General features: G+C 35.6%; 1 protein-coding gene across 1 annotated transcript; it reads left to right on the top strand.

Moving 5' to 3' along the window:
- Window positions 1-4,987: 4,987 nt before the first annotated feature.
- LOC144195550 (ras-related protein Rab-27B-like) lies at window positions 4,988-12,436 on the top strand. The gene is made up of 5 exons (XM_077715268.1): window positions 4,988-5,240; window positions 7,943-8,028; window positions 9,432-9,535; window positions 9,673-9,796; window positions 12,195-12,436. The coding sequence occupies exons 1-5, from the start codon at window positions 5,088-5,090 to the stop codon at window positions 12,373-12,375; spliced, it is 648 nt and encodes a 215-aa protein (XP_077571394.1). The 5' UTR covers window positions 4,988-5,087; the 3' UTR covers window positions 12,376-12,436.
- The last annotated feature ends 5,290 nt before the right edge of the window (window positions 12,437-17,726 follow it).

Raw genomic sequence — 17,726 nt, 5'->3', positions numbered from 1 at the left:
TCGATGCACTGGAATTGCTGTTAAATAAATATAATGGGGGGGAAAAACATTTTAAAAAGTATCCAAAGTCACAGCAATGATAAATGTTGGCATTCACAAAGAAGGTATAATGTCCCTCTCTGGTGTTCATAATGATAATTACATTTTAGCGACAGGGAGCCACCCTAATTATGCATCTTACAGGCGAAAAAATATTATGTCGAATGAAGTAAATTGAAGACAACTTAAAATAATATTTTTTTTAAAGTCTCGATTCTAACCTTAATCTTAGAACTGTGCTTTTAAAGTCAACTTGCCTTTTTTTTCTTCAGTGGCTTTAATATATTAGTAGGAATATAAACATACAACGTGCTTATTTCTTTACTTACTTATTTATTTATGTCTAAAATGTATTTTTTGTGTCTGTATTCTCACCTTCTTGCTACTATGAGCGTGACTTTTCCCCAATACAGGATGAATAAAGTTATCTAATCTATGCAATAATAATAATAATAATAATAATAATAATAATAATAATAATAATAATAATAATAATACTAATAATACTAATAATACTAATAATACTAATAATACTAATAATACTAATAATACTAATAATACTAATAATACTAATAATACTAATAATACTAATAATACTAATAATACTAATAATACTAATAATAATAATAATACTAATAATAATAATAATAATAATAATAATAATAATAATAATAATAATAATAATAATAATAATAATAATAATAATAATAATAATAATAATAATAATAATAATAATAATAATAATAATAATAATAATAATAATAATAATAATAATAATAATAATAATAATAATAATAATAATAATAATAATAATAATAATAATAATAATAATAATAATAATAATAATAATAATAATAATAATAATAATAATAATAATAATAATAATAATAATAATAATAATAATAATAATAATAATAATAATAATAATAATAATAATAATAATAATAATAATAATAATAATAATAATAATAATAATAATAATAATAATAATAATAATAATAATAATAATAATAATAATAATAATAATAATAATAATAATAATAATAATAATAATAATAATAATAATAATAATAATAATAATAATAATAATAATAATAATAATAATAATAATAATAATAATAATAATAATAATAATAATAATAATAATAATAATAATAATAATAATAATAATAATAATAATAATAATAATAATAATAATAATAATAATAATAATAATAATAATAATAATAATAATAATAATAATAATAATAATAATAATAATAATAATAATAATAATAATAATAATAATAATAATAATAATAATAATAATAATAATAATAATAATGATTATGATAACAATAATAGAAATAGTAACAGTAACAGTAATAATAATAGTAATAATAATAATAATATCGGTTAATGTTGACAAGAACGAGGTAAAGCGTCATCCAATTATAGTTGTCTTCATAATTGGCCTTTCAAAACTGTATTATTCAAATAATGACCAAAACATTTACCTGTCCATCAATTTTTTTCCCGCTCAGCAGAGGTTGTGTCGCGAGGGCAGCAGGGAAGGCCAGACCACCCTTTCCCTAGGCATACTCCCAATGATTTTCCGAACTTCCAGGACTCATCCTAATCAGATGCCGTAGCCATGGTGAACAAAATTGCTATGTATCTGTCCAGAAGTTTTTATCCAAGGCATCACCTATTTCTGGGTTTTTGCCTCACCACCACAGCCAAGAGCTGTTTGACACCCAGTAGCCATGATTTCGTCTTGGAGTCCTGTGAGCCTAAAAGATGATACTGATTAAATGTAGTGAGGAAGGATCTAAAAGTAGCTTGTGTATGGGGAAGATGATGCAAAGGACAGGGTGAAATAGGAAAAACAAGCCGACAGTTTTTTCATGATAATATTGAGCAAAACACAAGAAACTTCCATCTTCCCATTTGACTTCTTTTGAGATTAACTCTGAAAATGGAGGTGGCGCAGTTGAGGAATTCTGCTCACCACATCAGGTCAGACCTAAACAGAGCGCTTGTTCTGTTCTCGAGGCGGCCTCCCATCCATCGGCCTCATCTTGTGGTGCACCAAACCTTTAGCGCGACACATCGCCTGCCGTCTAACGTGGACCCTCTGGTGTTTTCCCAGCTCCCTGTCAAACTTCAAATGGAACTTTTCAGTGAATGAGAACAGCAGAGGCCACTTTTGAAAATCCCTGCTGCTTCCAAGAAGGCCAACGACAAGAAAAACACTAAAAAGATAAGCCAGACTAACAGTTTGTTGAATTATTTTAAGCCCATGTAATGAGATGACAAATGAATGCTTATAAAATCCAAGAAAAGCTACAAGGTGGTCACAAAACTACTCTTCAGTAAAAAGTTCCTTAAGTTCTACTTGGTCTCCTGACACTACAAAGTCATGGCAAGACACAGCTTTTTTCCTCAAATTAATTTCCTGGACAAAAAAAATATATATAAATAATAATATATTCCTGGCACCATAAAATGATGGAAAATCACTACATATTGCCTCCATAAAAACTACAATGTTAAATCAAGTTCAATCTGACTTTTATGAGTCAGCTTATGTTCACGTGATGCATTCTGACCCAAATTCCAAGAATATTGTTGTTGAGTAAAACAGGCAAGCTTGACTCATTTCATCAGTTATTCTAATTGTTCCCAAAGCAGCTCTGTATTTTGGGTTCGGGCTTTTTCACTGTTTTTATGTTTTTCATAGAAATAAAAGAAGGATATTAGACCTAAAGTAGAACTTTGTCATAGATATTCAATAATGGATGATTTTTGTACCTTGCACAATGCTTTTCAAAATGCGTTTAGCGTTGAACCTTTTAGTAATGCACAAGTCATTTGGGCTTGACCATGTCGACAGAGGGAAGTTGTAGCCGGGATTGGAACCAGCGCATTGGCCTTATAGTAAGCCTCTTGAATTCCAATCCAGGTCGGTCCACCTGTATGTACTTTGCATGTTCTTACCGGGCCTGCGTGGGTTTTCTCCGGGTACTCCGGTTTCCTCCCACATTCCAAAGACATGCATGGTCGGCTGATTGTACACTCTAAATTGCCCGCTGCTCTGAGTGTGAGTCTGAATGGTTGTTTGTCTCCTTGTGCCCTGTGATTGGCTGGCCACCAATTCAGGGTGTCCCCAGCCTCTAGCCCGAAGTCAGCTAAGATAGGTTCCAGCACCCCCAAGACTCGCGAGGATAAAGCGGTTGAGAAAATGAAATGAGATTATATAATTCCTTCATCTTCCTCTGCTTATCCGAGGTTGAGTTGCGGGGGCAGCAGCTTTAGCGGGCTTCCCTCTCCTCAGCCGCTTCATCCAGCTCTTTCGGGTGGATCCCAAGATGTTCCCTGGCCCAGCCAGAAGACACAGTCTTGCCAATGTGTCTTGAGTCGGGACCATGGCGTCCTCCCAGTGAGCCATGCCCGGAATACCTAGGCATCCAGAAGGCATCCTAAGCCAATGCTCGAGCCAACTCCTCTGGCTCCTCTCAATGTGGAGGAGCTCTACTGTGAGCCAGTCAATTTTTGATATGTCGGGGCATACAAACGCTGCCTCGTGGTGTAGAGGTTCACTCACCTGACTTTGGTGTTGGCTAAGTTCCTGCTGGTGGCGGTATGATTGGGGGTGCGGATGGTCGTTTGTCTCTCCGCGTGACCTACGGCTGAGTGGCGACCAGTCTAGGGTGTAGTCCGCCTTTCGCCCAAAGACAACTGGGTTAGGCTACAGCAACTCCCGCAAACCTCTCGAGGATGGGTGGTATGGAAGATGAGGGGCATACAAACAATATCCCTGAGCACAGTAAGGACCACTGCGAGCAACATTAGAAGTGCTTGCTATGCCCACACACCAGTATCACACCTGCAATTAGTAGGTGCATTTCTACTACCCATAAATGATCTGGTCACAGTCAAATTTAATGATTAATATCCAGCAATAAAACAGTCCACACCTTGAAAAGCAGCCCCCTTTCAGCATGATACAGCTTCGTGTTCGGGATGAAACAGTTTGTGACGGCTTTCAGCATCTAGGCTTTCCGGTTGCTCATCCAGTAGACAGGTAGCTAGACTTGGTTCTTCTTTTTTAAAGCATGGGGATGGTTGAAATTGTAGTTTTTAGGCTGGCCTTTTAATGATGAGTGTCAGGCGATCCATGTGAACTCTGGGACTTTCAGTTCATCTTTCAATATCCAGGAAGTCACCGCGATTATTTGGCAAGACTTTTCTGAGGCATTTTAAAAGATGATTCAAAATCTAAACAAAGCTGGAAAAGGCTCGGAGAATTCTTTATCAAAGTGGTAGTTTACGCGACAGGAAATTCACTCGCAACAAAACAGGAGAAGGCAAATTGTGGTCTGACTCAGACTTTATAATATTCGTCACATCATTCTTCTGCGGAGAAATTCTTTGTCTTTGGCGCATCATTCTTCTACTGTGGTGAAATTGTTCTTCTTTGGCGCTGAGTGCCACCCAATTCAGTGCCAAAGAAAAAGCATAGCTCTGATTTCCACCATTTTTCATCCCTCGTCTTTCGGTTGGGATTTCAGCATGAATTTTGACATTTTTAAGAACTTTTTTTATACTTTATTCAAAATCTTTGATGTGCTGAATTACTACTATTAATTATGATGATTATTCATTGAACACACCAGTATGATCTTTCCATTGATGACATTTACAGATAATGTTTGCTCTTTTTGTGTTTCATTAGCTGCTGATTGGCTATGCTTTCTGACTTTAGAATCATTCACTGGAAGCCATGGGGCGATCCTGTAAATAAAGGCATTAAGCCGACAAAACTTTGCTGTTATTATGGCCTTGTGGGCTTGTCAGCCAAATGTGATTGGCCACGCCAAGAGAAAGCGCCGACATGCACCTCATGAAAGGGTTTCTGTCTAGCCCAACAGGAGATCTAAAAACCCTTTTGACTGCTCATGCGGACGCAGCTCGGGCCGAGTCACGCGCTCTGATCGCAGTTTTAAGATGCCGCCTTAAGCTTACGTCAACTTTGTAACCCCCCGGTAAGCAGGCTAAGCAGCACCATGGCCGAGTGGGACTACGACTATCTGATCAAGCTGTTGGCATTGGGTGACTCGGGTGTGGGCAAGACCACCTTCCTGTATAGGTACACCGATAACAAGTTCAGCCGCAAATTCAACTCCACTGTGGGTATCGACTTTCGGGAAAAACGGCTGGTGAGTGATGTCTATTTGACTCTAGTGGACCAGGAGAGCCAAACGTCAGTAAATACATCAATTATTTGCTCATTGTCGGTCATTGACAATGATAAACATTACAATTCATTTTAATTGGGCGGCTGACTGTGTATGGTAATCCTTTCAAAGCATTCGGCGTGTTAGACGAACAATCCATTTTGACTTGAATGAATGTTTATTGAATAAGTTAAATGTCTCATTGCATTTATTAAATTTTTAGTATATTTTGTTTCTAAATTAATGTCATAAAATGTATGTACATTTCTATTTTTCCAACCTTTATTTCTATTTCTGTTTATACTTTTAAGTTGATTTATTTCAATTTTTATGTATTGTCCATATTTTTAAAGTTAGTCATTCTTTTATTCCAGTGTTTTTTAATTTTCATTTACTCTAAATTTTCCCCCTTTATTTCACCTTATTGAGTTTTTTCTAACACTTTTATTTCATTTACTGTATTTATCGGACTATACGTTGCATTAGCCAAAGAATACAATGAGAAGAAAAAATAGAAAAATTACACAGTGGTACCTTTACATACGAGCAGTTCTACCTACGAGATGCTCGAGATATGAGGAAAGTTTTGCTTCCGTTGCCTTTTTAAAAACGTGTTTTTAGCGTGCCTGTGTAGCGTGCATTTGGTGCATGTAGCACCAAATTAGTGTGTTCGCCGTTGTATTATATTGATACTATTAGTGCAAAGTTATCACAGCCGTCAACCTGGGTGTATTGACAAAAGGACTTTATATCCCAGCAGTCGGACCGTAAATAGTGTCTGGGGCTGCTTCCGTTGACAGCGCTATTACAGTTTGATAATCATCCATAAATTATATACACATTATATATATATATATATATATATATATATATATATATATATATATATATATATATATATATATATATATATATATATATATATATATATATATATATATATATATATATATATATATATATATATATATATATATATATATATATATATATATATATATATATATATATATATATATATATATATATATATATATATATATATATATATATGGCTGCATAAAAAAACGGTGCGTCCTTTGTCTGTGTAAAATACAGAAATAGCACTCGTTATTGACACTGCGGCTAAAAATTCGATGCGCCAAATAGTCGTGAAAATACAATACTTCTCATTGGTAAGTGGTCGTGCGCTATCTTATTGTGAGGACATTTGTGTGCATCATTTTCGGAATATTTTGAAGGGAATACAACAGCAAACAGCTCATCGATAGCGAACGTGTAGGGTGGTGGCGTGGCAACCTGCTAACCCGGCCAGGAAAAGGTAAAAAAAAATAAAAAAAATCACAATTCAGTTTTGTGTAAAGTTAAACATATGTTTCAGAGTGTCTGTATACATTAATCCAAGTTAATTCAAATTTTCTTAGTTCGGTTACGAATGTGTTGCCATGGATACCTTAGCTCTTGTGTCCCTCCGGCCTTCCTTTTTTCTTGTAATCAGCTGCACGTGATTGATAATCAGCCCTTGTCTGTCTATTTAAACCCTGTGTGTTCATTGTTGGATCTTCGACGTTGTTTGATTCATGCCAAGTTCCTTTTTTTCCTTTTCTATATTTTTTCTCGGACGTGCCTTTTTTAAATTACTTATTTATATTTTCATTGGGAAACACTTTGTGGAGTAGCACCACTTTCGTTATTATGTTGTGTAATGACAATTAGGCTTTTGACTTGACTTGTTACCCCATATCTTTTTGCGTCAGGTTCCTCATCTCATTTTCTGAACCGCTTTATCCTCTCCAGGTTGCGTGGGGTGCTGGAGCACATCCCAGCTGAGTTCGGGGACCAGGCAGGGCACACCCTGAATTGGTGGCCAGCCAATCACAGGGCAAAGGGAGATAAACAACCATTTACACTCACCCTCATACCTAGGGGTAATTTAGAGTGTCCAATCAACCTACCATGCATGTCTTTGGAATGTGGGAGGAAACCGGAGTATCCGGAGAAAACCCACAGAGACAAGGGGAGAACATGAAAACTCACAGGTGGACCGACCTGGATTTGAACCCAGGTCCCCCACTGTGAGGCTGATCCACTAACCATTCATCCACCTTGCCGCCCCTCCATGTCATGTTTGATTTGTTATTTGATATTTTTGTGATAGCCTTGTTGTTGTTTTATTATAAGTTTTGTGAGAGCACTCCATTCCACGTCCTCGATTGCTTCCCTGCATTTGATTCCAACTATGACACCACGCATGAGTAACATTTGATGTAACAATTCAGGTGTTTTTTGTTTCAGCAAAAACTTAATTCATTAAACTGTAGTGTTGGATCGGTTGATACAAAATTTGGCAACCACAGCGGCCCTTGAGGACTGGTTTGCTTACCCTTGATCTCGTGGATCAAAACGTAACTCTCCAACCACTACTTTTACTCCATCTACTGTGCCTTATAATGTAGTGCGACTTTTGTATAGACCCGTTCTAAAATGGGCCATCTATGTATTGAAGGTACATCTTATAGTGCGCAAAATTGGGTCCGGGCTTGGACTTAACGGTTGCATGTGCATCCAAACTATTAATAAAGTATGACCTATACGGTATTTTTTTCTGATTTACACTGCTAGTCTTAAAAAAAAAAAATGATAAAATGTCTCACCCCCAAAATCATTATCTTTATTTCTGGCAGATGTACACAGGGACAAATGCTGATGGTACAACGGAGAAGAACTTCAAAGTCCACCTTCAGCTTTGGGACACGGCTGGACAAGAGAGGCACGGTTACATCCAAACTCTATGCATGAAATGTATTTGGGTTCTATATATGTATACATGTTAACATGATATATCCAATTCAATTACTTGCCACTGTCTTCCATTCTCTCTTTGTAAAGTGAATGATGAATTATTTATTCATTTTTATCCCCCTCTTATACTTACAAGGCCTGCAGGGGCTGCTGGAGCCTCTCCCAGCCAACTATGGGTATGGGCACCCTGAAATGGTTGCCACTCGATCCCAGGGCAGGTGACAATCACCCATTCGTGCTTACTTACAGTCATACCTACAGACAATTTCGACGAGGGTTCAACCCTTCCTGCCATACATGTATTTTTTACTTTATTTTATTTTTTATGCGGGCGGGAATCAGAGTACCTAGAGAAATCCCAATCAAACCAGATGCGCTGACCAGTCATCCAAAAAACAATTAATTGGAGCACCTATATTGTTTTCCGCATTGTCTAACCCAGACATGGGCAAACTATGGCCCGCAAGCCACATCCAGCCCGCTAGGCCTTTTAATCCGGCCCGCTGATATTGTCCAAATAATGTTTTTTTTCTTCCCCAAGATGGCGCCGTCACACAGAAGCCAGTGGCAGTAGCTCTGTCCACTCTTTTTTGTTTTTCGTGTTTTACAGCCCCTATATCTTTTATAAAATTACATTTTAATATTTCTTAATACATTCCTTTTTACTTTACTTTGTACTTTATACTCTGTACTTTTATGATAAGTGATGAGTATGTTAATACTTTAGTCCTTTTTTCTGTTTATGTTTCATATGTACTGTTAACGGATGCAGTTTTTTATATGTATCGTATCTTGTGCTGACCCGGCCCATCTGTCAAATTTTTAAAGTCAATGTGGCCCCCGGGCCCAAAAGTTTGCCCACCCATGGTCTAACTACAAACTTTCTTTAAGCTACATAAACACAACCACATCTTTTCAGTTCAAATATCAAACTTTACCCCCCAAAAATGCAGCTACATTTTTTCTAAAAAATAAATATTTTACACATCATGACCCACTATAGCAAAACAAATTGAAATCACAATTTTCAATATGAGAGTTCTTTGTTTCACAACTCTCAATGCATATTTTTTAGAAGCTGTAGAGAATTGGGCATTTAGATTTGTGAATTTAATAGGAAGAGTATACTAGATACATCTATAGAAAATACTGTATACACACAATTGAACTGTGACATGTTACATAACTTCATGGAGAATCAGAATCTATTTCATACAATAGCCTTGAAAAGCTATTAAAAATGTGAGATTTTATATTTACTGCATGTAGGCATATGGTAGTAAACAAACACATGGGTCATTAATAGTGAATAAATGTGCAATTAAAATGAATAAACAGTGTTAAATAATATCTTTTTTTTTTTTGCGGTAGATTTCGAAGTCTGACGACAGCTTTCTTCAGGGATGCCATGGGCTTTCTACTCATGTTTGACCTGACCAATCAACAAAGCCTCCTCAATGTCAGGAACTGGATGAGTATGTGTTTGAAAAAAAAAAACACCCACTAAAATTGTGTATATCCACAAACTACATAGTATAGTATTCACCAACCCTGTTTTCTCTTATTTACTTTTGAATGGACTTGGCCCTTTTTTTACGGTTGTTGTCCTCAGGTCAACTCCAGGCCAACGCCTACTGCGACAACCCAGACGTGGTACTGGTAGGCACAAAGGGCGATCTCCGGAGCATTAGGGACGTGCACGCCAGGCAGGCTCGAGATATGGCGGACAAATATGGGTCAGTGATTTGGACTGGCTTTCATAGACTATCTGACTGATCAAATCAATCGAACGATTCTTCAACTTTCATAGCAATCGAAATGAAGTCGTTTACAACTGGGATGCCAGGCATTGCATGATTTCATTTAATGTCGTTTACGGCGATAGACGTCCATTTTATTTTTAATGGGAATGGGGGGGGGGGGGGGGGGGGCAGCAATTGAACGAAGTTTGATTGCAGCCAACGAGATAATTACTAATTAAATAATGTTTAAACAAATAGAACAGTAGAAAAGTTGTTGATGTGTTCTCTTAATTTGAGCCATAGGTGTCCAATTTATTTTTAATGAAGGTGTGGCAGCAATTGAACCAAGTTCAATCAACCTCTTAGCTCTTAGGGGCACAGCGTACAAGCATAACATGATCGTCCCTAAGTGTGGATATCTTTTGTCTTTTCCTAAATCTGTCAAACCACCCATCTCTTGACAACATATAAGCATTCATTCATTCATTCTATTTTCCAATCTGCTTATTTTCATAAGTATTGCAGGGATGGTGAAGCCTATCTCACTCAGCCAATGGTGAGCCGTAAGCGGGGGACACTCCGAATTGGTCGCCAGCCAATCGCTGGGCACAATGACACAAACAAACATTCATGCTCACACACTCTCGGGGAGAACATGCAAAGTCCACACCCCCTGGTCATTGAAAACTGAGAACTGAGGCGGATATGGTAATCACTCTTTCACTGCACCACGCGCCTCCTCGTAAACGTAGCAATATTATCCAAGCGACAAAGCTAAATCGGAGTTGGTGACCCCTGAGTTAGACCAACCCCTTCAGCAATTGCATGTTTGAACTGAGCTGCTTTTGATTTGCTATTGATTGCTTCATTGTTGTTGCATCATTTTAATGGTTTAATAAATAGCTTTCTTATATTTTTGCTCTACATACAGTTCTGGTCAAAAGTTTACATACACTTGTGAAGAACATAATGTCATGGCACTCTTGAGTTTCCAGTTATTTCTACAACTCACTTGTTCTGCTCAAGTGTATGTAAACTTTTGACCACAACTGTACATACATTTGCGTGCATGTTTCATACAAAGTTGCTATACTACTTTTAGCATTGTTAAAGGGTTTATACCAGTCGCGGGCCGTGAATTTAAATCCGACGCCTTCAATTCTATATCCAATCCTCGAAAACTATTTTATGGTTATAAAACATTATATATATATATATATATATATATATATATATATATATATATATATATATATATATATATATATATATATATATATATATATATATATATATATATATATATATATATATATATATATATATATATATATATATATATAAAAACATAATAATCTCATTCAATTGAAATATTATTTGAATATCACCATATTTTACTCACCAAAAGTTGTTTTTATCTGTACAGAAAATCCGTCTTCCTTTCTTTCCTCCTTCTTTTCTATCGCCATCAAAGCTAATGCTGAACGTCGAGCCTGTCCTGTCGTATTCCTGGCATACGTTTTTATTCGATTTAGTGTTGAAAATGTTCATTCCCGGTTGTGACAAGCTTGCTTGCTTCGGAGTTATCGCACCTTTCTTAATGATTTCCAGCTTTTTGTGAAATGTCCGTCTTGAAAATGGATTTGACAGTGAATCTGCAAAGAAGTCAATTCCTTCTCCTCCTTCAACCATTGCAGGTTGACAAAACCGCTATTAAATCAACACAACAATATATTTGCTTTTGCAGCTCGCTCCAGATATAGTTTGCAAGCTCTGGCTTGTCCACTCTATCACGAGCCAATCATAGTTGGTGAAAGCGATGACGTTTCCCTACGACTGCGAGAAGGCAATGACGTATCCCTACGCCCTCGAAATCTGATTGTTAAAGCAACAGTTTTATCGACCATTGTTTCATGCGGCAGAGCCTGCAGAACTGATTGTGAAGGCCTCAAAGCAGATTTCTGACAATGGCAACAAACAATGGCTGAAATGTGATTGCATAGATGCTTAAATATGAAAACACACATCTGGAAGCAGCTCAACCAGGGGAAAAGCAATGAAAGGAAGCTGATAGACAATTTGGAATTATTTAGTATAAGTATTCATGGACAAAACAGAATTAACATCAGTCTGTGATTCAGATATCACTTTAGGCCAGCAGAGAAGGTCTTGAAGGCTCTGACAGTCCCCAGCTGGTTTATACGAGCTAGTATTAAAGATTGTGGAACAAATGATGCAAATTGAATGTAAAGTATGCCTTTTGAAAAATCCAAGGTACGAAACCACTGTACATTGGACAAATGTTCCTGACCTAGCGTTACATCACCCACCGAATTTTTCATGCTATAAAGCCTTGTTCATCAATATTGAAGTGTATTCTTTTGATTCCCAGCATCCCCTATTTTGAGACGAGTGCCTTGTCAGGCTCAGGCGTGGACAAAGCAGTGCAGACTTTACTCGATATGGTAATGAAGCGGATGGAGCAGAGTGCCCCCGAAACTGAGCGCAATGGCGAAGGCAGCCAGACGGTTGCAACTCAAGATGTTGCCCTTTGGAGAAGGTGTGCCTGCTGACGCCATGCAGATTTTTTACTGTTTATTATCATTCCAATAATAAATAAAAATGTAAAACAGTTTTATTAACTCAATGGCTCCTATTTTCGGTAATAGAGACATCAATCTCCAGTGTTCCCCCGCTACCTCGCCCTTCAGTTAACGCGGACGCAGAGCTTCGCAGATTTTTTTTGGAAAAAAAAAATCTATATATATTACATTGAAACAACATATTTCACAGTTTTTTTTTGTTATCACATGAATTTCACTCTCTCTACCCGTATTCTTTATGGTGGACAGTGTTCCCTCGCTACTTCGCGCTTCAGCTATTGCGGACTCAGAGCTTCGCCGATTTTTTTCAGGAAAAAAAATAATAAAAAATTTAAAGATATTAAATTAAAATGATAAATTACTTCATTTTCCAAGTTTTAGAAACAAAATATTCAATAAGAATTAGTAATTGCATCAAAAAAAGGCCAAAGAAATGGTCAATAACATGGTGAGAGTTCAGGAATCGCATTGATGACGTCATGGCTGTTTACAGGCGCATCTTCACTGCCCAAAAAAACTGTTCACAACTCCCAATAACGATGTTTCTTACGTGCAAAAAAACTGCAGAAGATCCTCCAACCGGACTACTATGATGTTTTTGCTTGGTGGTGCTTTTGTGCACGTGTTACACGTTTCTTTAAGCCTTTTTGAAGGGGCACGCCTACTTTGCGGAAACGCAGCTATTACGGGGGGTCCCGGTCCCCATTAACCGCGATAAGCGAGGGAACACTGTACTGTATCAGGGGGGTAAAAAGCAAAATAATAATAAAAATAAAAAATTGGAATTAAATTCAAATTAAGCATTTTGGAAGGGGAATCCCTACTTCGCGGAAATGCTCTTATCGCGGGTGGTCCCGGTCCCCATTAACCGCGATAAGCGAGGGAACACTGTATTTCAACCTGCATGACAGTCAATATAAATATTCACGAGTTAAAATCAGTCAGAAGAAAAAAAGCTTTTATTGGACAAATTGAGTCATTGATGAGTTAAATATGCAGGCACATATTTATCATAGAATATATTAAGTCATTGAAATATACAGATGTTTTTGGTCGAAGGGACACAACAGACACTGATGACTTTATATTTATAGGCCTCTCAGTAATTATGTTAGCCATGCACACAGGAAAAAGAACAAGAAATAAAACTGTGTTAGTATTTTGTAGGTGGCACTTTAAGTACTATGTACAGATTGGTAGAAAATTGATCATTTCAAATAAGATGAAACATTTCTTGCTATTTTACTTCTATTAATGTAGAAAGTAATTTAGTATGGAGGACAAAGGGTAGCAAAATTAAATTAATATATACATAATTAAATGTGTCATTGGCTGTTTTCTATTTCAAAAGTTATGTATTGAATTTTTTATTTAATTTAATAGTTATTCATTTGGTGTATTATATATTTAGCTTAATTGAATTTTACTTTCCCCACAATGATTAATCATGTTATTCTAAAGACGTAGTTCAAGATTTGGTTGTTTTAATTATGTAATTTCATTGTTTTCAAATTTTGAATGTTTATTGTTTTAATGTATTTTGTCATTTCAAATTTAAAAATATATTTATCTCAACATTTTTGGGAACATACATTTATTGATTTTTTAAATTTTTTATATCAAAATGTATTATTCCAATTTTATTGTTATGTTTACATTTGTTTTTGATTCATTTTATTGTGGCACTCCTGGTCCTCCATAGTTTTGGTCTGGATTACAGTCATCACATCATCCTAAACAAAAAAAAATGTCTTTGAGGAAAATATTTCTGATAAGCGTGTGCTGAGAGTGTCGTGGATTTTTTTCCCATTTCTTTACTCTAATTCTGTACATTGACTTGGCAATCATGCAAGGAAAGAATATGTAAGGCTGGCATTATCCTCTTACATTTTTTTAACATGAAATCAAAGGACAAAGATAATTTTACGCTTGACATTTCTTAACTATATTTGTGACGCACACCATTTTAGCTAGATATTCCAGACCCAATTAACATGATTTCCCTCAAAGCCATTTTTTTGCATACATTCCTTTGTTCACCTGGAAATGATGAAGCTTTAAATCTCATTATACTTGAATAATGACAATAAAATCATTCAACTCAATCCAATATTAATTTAAAAAAACAACAACACTGATTTAGGCAAAAGAGTCCAAGCAACAACAACAATAACAACAACAACAACTCAATCTGAGTGTGCCGGTGACATCCATCCACTCAAAGGTTCTAGTCAGGTGGCTTACGGTCATGTGCCTTCCACAAGACCACCGACGACTCGTTTGGGTGGTCCTGTTTTCCTACTACCTCACTTTGGGAATTGATCTGCTTGAGATTTGGGAAGTTTACAGCAGAAGAACACAAGAAACCTCTTGTATTGCCACTGGGATGTCAGGAAATTGAGCAAAAATAAACACATTCATTTTGTTTTATGGGGAATGGAGGGAACAGCAATTAACTAAATTATTGTCATTTCTGGAGCTAAATATCAAATTAAATTGTCTATTTGCCCCTCCCAGTCAAAAAGGCTTGGACGTTTAGCGCTGTCAAAGGCACTGAAAGATCAGCGTTCAGTTTTCCAAATGTATATGATTTGGACATCTATTACCACCAATGGCATGCAAGAGTTAAATACTATGAAAAAAAAAAAAGAGTTACTTGCAACCATAACCGTTATTTGTTTTTATCCATTTTCATTTCTTTTTATTTAATCTATTAATACTTAACAATTATGAAGTAAAATACATACTTTCTCAAATTGTGGTTTTTTTTAATGACCAAAAAGTCATGTCCGTAAGAAAGGTTAAAGTGTCAACTTTTGAATTATGGCCCTATTTTATTCTTTTAAATTTGGATACAAACAATAACATATGAATTAATGGTTGTTGCTTTGTGTGAGTGCTTGTCATGTTTTATCTCTATTTTTGAATCTCCAGAACTATCTAAATAATAATTAAATATAATTTCAAATATTAATAAATATAATTTGAGTAAAGAAATTCCTTCAAATTAAAAATACGTCTGAGAAATTATCAGAAAATCCAGTGGCGCATTAGTAGCATATACACATATCAATAAGGGTAAAGTTTTCACCTCTAATAGCATGTAGTTGTCATACTAATGTGCCAAAGTTGGACCTTGATTCCTACGACTTTCTCATTATTTTCACTGAACAGAGTGACTATCTGAACCCTAAATCCTTTGTCTTGTGCAAGTTTGCCAACATTAGCTCATTGAAACTATGTATAGGGCTACCTCGGCATACAAGTGCCCCGACATACGAGCAATTTGAGATACGAGTAAAATTTTGAGCAAATATATATCCTGAGATACAAGACAAATTTTGATGAACGAGCAGACAGCGGACGTGAGAGGCTGCTCATAAGAACATCATGGGCACTGTCTTTCTCCCCGCAACTCCCTCATGTAATATCTCTACTGGGCAAAGCATTTTTTTCAGTGTTTGATTTTTTCGGTTAGTTAGTGCGAATGATGGAGCGATTGCTAATACGATAGGAGTATATACTACTTCTTGTTGGCAAGTGGTCGTGCGTTATCCTATTTTGAGGACATTTGTGTGCATCATTTTCGGAATATTTCGAAGGGAAAACAAATGCAAACAACCCTCGATATGTGGTATCTGAAAGTCAGGGGGGAGGCGGAGCAAATGCAGCCAATCCGGGAGAAGAAAGATATCAAAATGTTAAACAAAATTCGAAGTAAGTTTAGTGTAAGGTTAGATTCAACTTATTTTTGTGTGTCTGCATCGTAATCCAAGTTCATTTAAATTTGCTTATGTTATGTTACGAGCACGTTGCCGTGCAAAGTCTCCCCCCCTCTCCGCCGATCCGTCTAATTTTAGAACTATTAAACATATTCTAGTCATATTAAACCAATACTTATTTGTGACTTTGTTAATAGATGGCGAATTAGACCAAATAAAAATATTTTTCCAATCCAATATCCTGTTTTGGGTGTTTTCTCAGAGGGTTGGAACAAATGTATTTGTTTTTAGTTCATTTTTATGGAAAACGTTCATTTGAGTTAAGAGAAAATCGACATACGAGCTCAGTCCCGGAAGGCATTAAGCTCGTACCTCAAGGTACCACTGTACTTTTAAGAAAAATAGCCATTTGCAATGTATCTCCCCTCAATGAAGATTTTAGAAAAGAATTGTTAGGTGCCTCTGGCATGCATGTGAGGTTGAGTAGAGCATGCTATTGTAACAAGATGCAGCAAGTCTTTATGGGTTTCTGTCATTGAGGGTTGCCGTCAAGAAGGTCAGAATCCAAGCTGCAAATTTGAATTTGGTTCAAAATGTTATGACTTTAAGATTTAGTCACACTAGCTGATGTTAAGACCAGCATAAAGTCAGAATTTTTACGAGAACATTATAATTTTACATAGAAAATAGATGTCATTTTACCACAGAGTGAATTTATGAGAAAAAAAAAGTCATCTTAAAACAATGTCTTAAATTGACAACAACATAATAGTTGTTGCATTTTGAATTGCAAAAGTTTATGTCATTTTCTTTAGATCGAAGTTGTAATTGCACTGGAAATGAATGTTAAGTGAAAAAGTTATATTATGAGATTAGTTGGATTGGTCATTCTATGCATGGAAAAAAAACATGTAATCAGAATGGTCTATAATGGCTATATTTAATAGCGCAAAAACTGTCTTTTGGTTCTAAACAAGTATTTTATAAAGCTCAAAGGATGATAATGTGTAATTTTCCCCAATTAAGACCTGAAAAAAGTGTTATCAATATAAAAACGAGGAACTAACTTTAGATGTGAAAACAACAGTTTCCTTTTTAAAACTTCAATGTTTTTTTATTTCTATGATTTTATTCTACCGATATTATTTTTTTTTTTTCTTGGAAAACAAAAAGCTGATTTATTTTCTTCTTGCGCTATAATTTCTTATTTATACTGTGACATTCATTTTGTCACCCTAAAAGACTAAAAACATCTTTGCATTTAACACCTTGACAATATTGAGTAACACAATAATATTTTGTTTGTAAATATATATCTATTATATGACCTATCTCTGTGAATGTATGGCTTATTATTTGGAATGTTATTTATCCAAAAAGGTTTAGAATTGGGACACAAAGTGTTGTAAACAAGATTAGCGCAGATTGTCGGATAACTCATCTTGTGGTCAACCGCGCCCCTTTGGATTTCAAAACACTGATCTAACTCCTTCCCTGAGATTAGGCAGTGATTCTTTTTTTTTCTTTTTCGTACGTTGTGTCATGCTGATTCATTGCCATTGATTGCGATAGACATCAAATTTTAAATAGGATGGCTGG

The sequence above is a fragment of the Stigmatopora nigra genome, chromosome 4, assembly GCF_051989575.1.
Source record: "Stigmatopora nigra isolate UIUO_SnigA chromosome 4, RoL_Snig_1.1, whole genome shotgun sequence".
In the NCBI taxonomy this organism is placed as follows: Eukaryota; Metazoa; Chordata; class Actinopteri; order Syngnathiformes; family Syngnathidae; genus Stigmatopora; species Stigmatopora nigra.
Note: the sequence above shows the minus strand (reverse complement) of the source record. Positions and strands in the feature narration are given on the sequence as shown.

What these genes read in the sequence shown, in the direction of transcription:
- LOC144195550 (XM_077715268.1), top strand. Translation starts at nt 5,088, where the DNA reads ATGGCCGAGTGGGACTACGACTATCTGATCAAGCTGTTGGCATTGGGT. An exon ending in GACACGGCTGGACAAGAGAG is followed by an intron (nt 8,029 to 9,431) that starts GCACGGTTACAT and finishes TTTTTGCGGTAG; the next exon opens with ATTTCGAAGTCTGACGACAG. An exon ending in CAATGTCAGGAACTGGATGA is followed by an intron (nt 9,536 to 9,672) that starts GTATGTGTTTGA and finishes TGTTGTCCTCAG; the next exon opens with GTCAACTCCAGGCCAACGCC.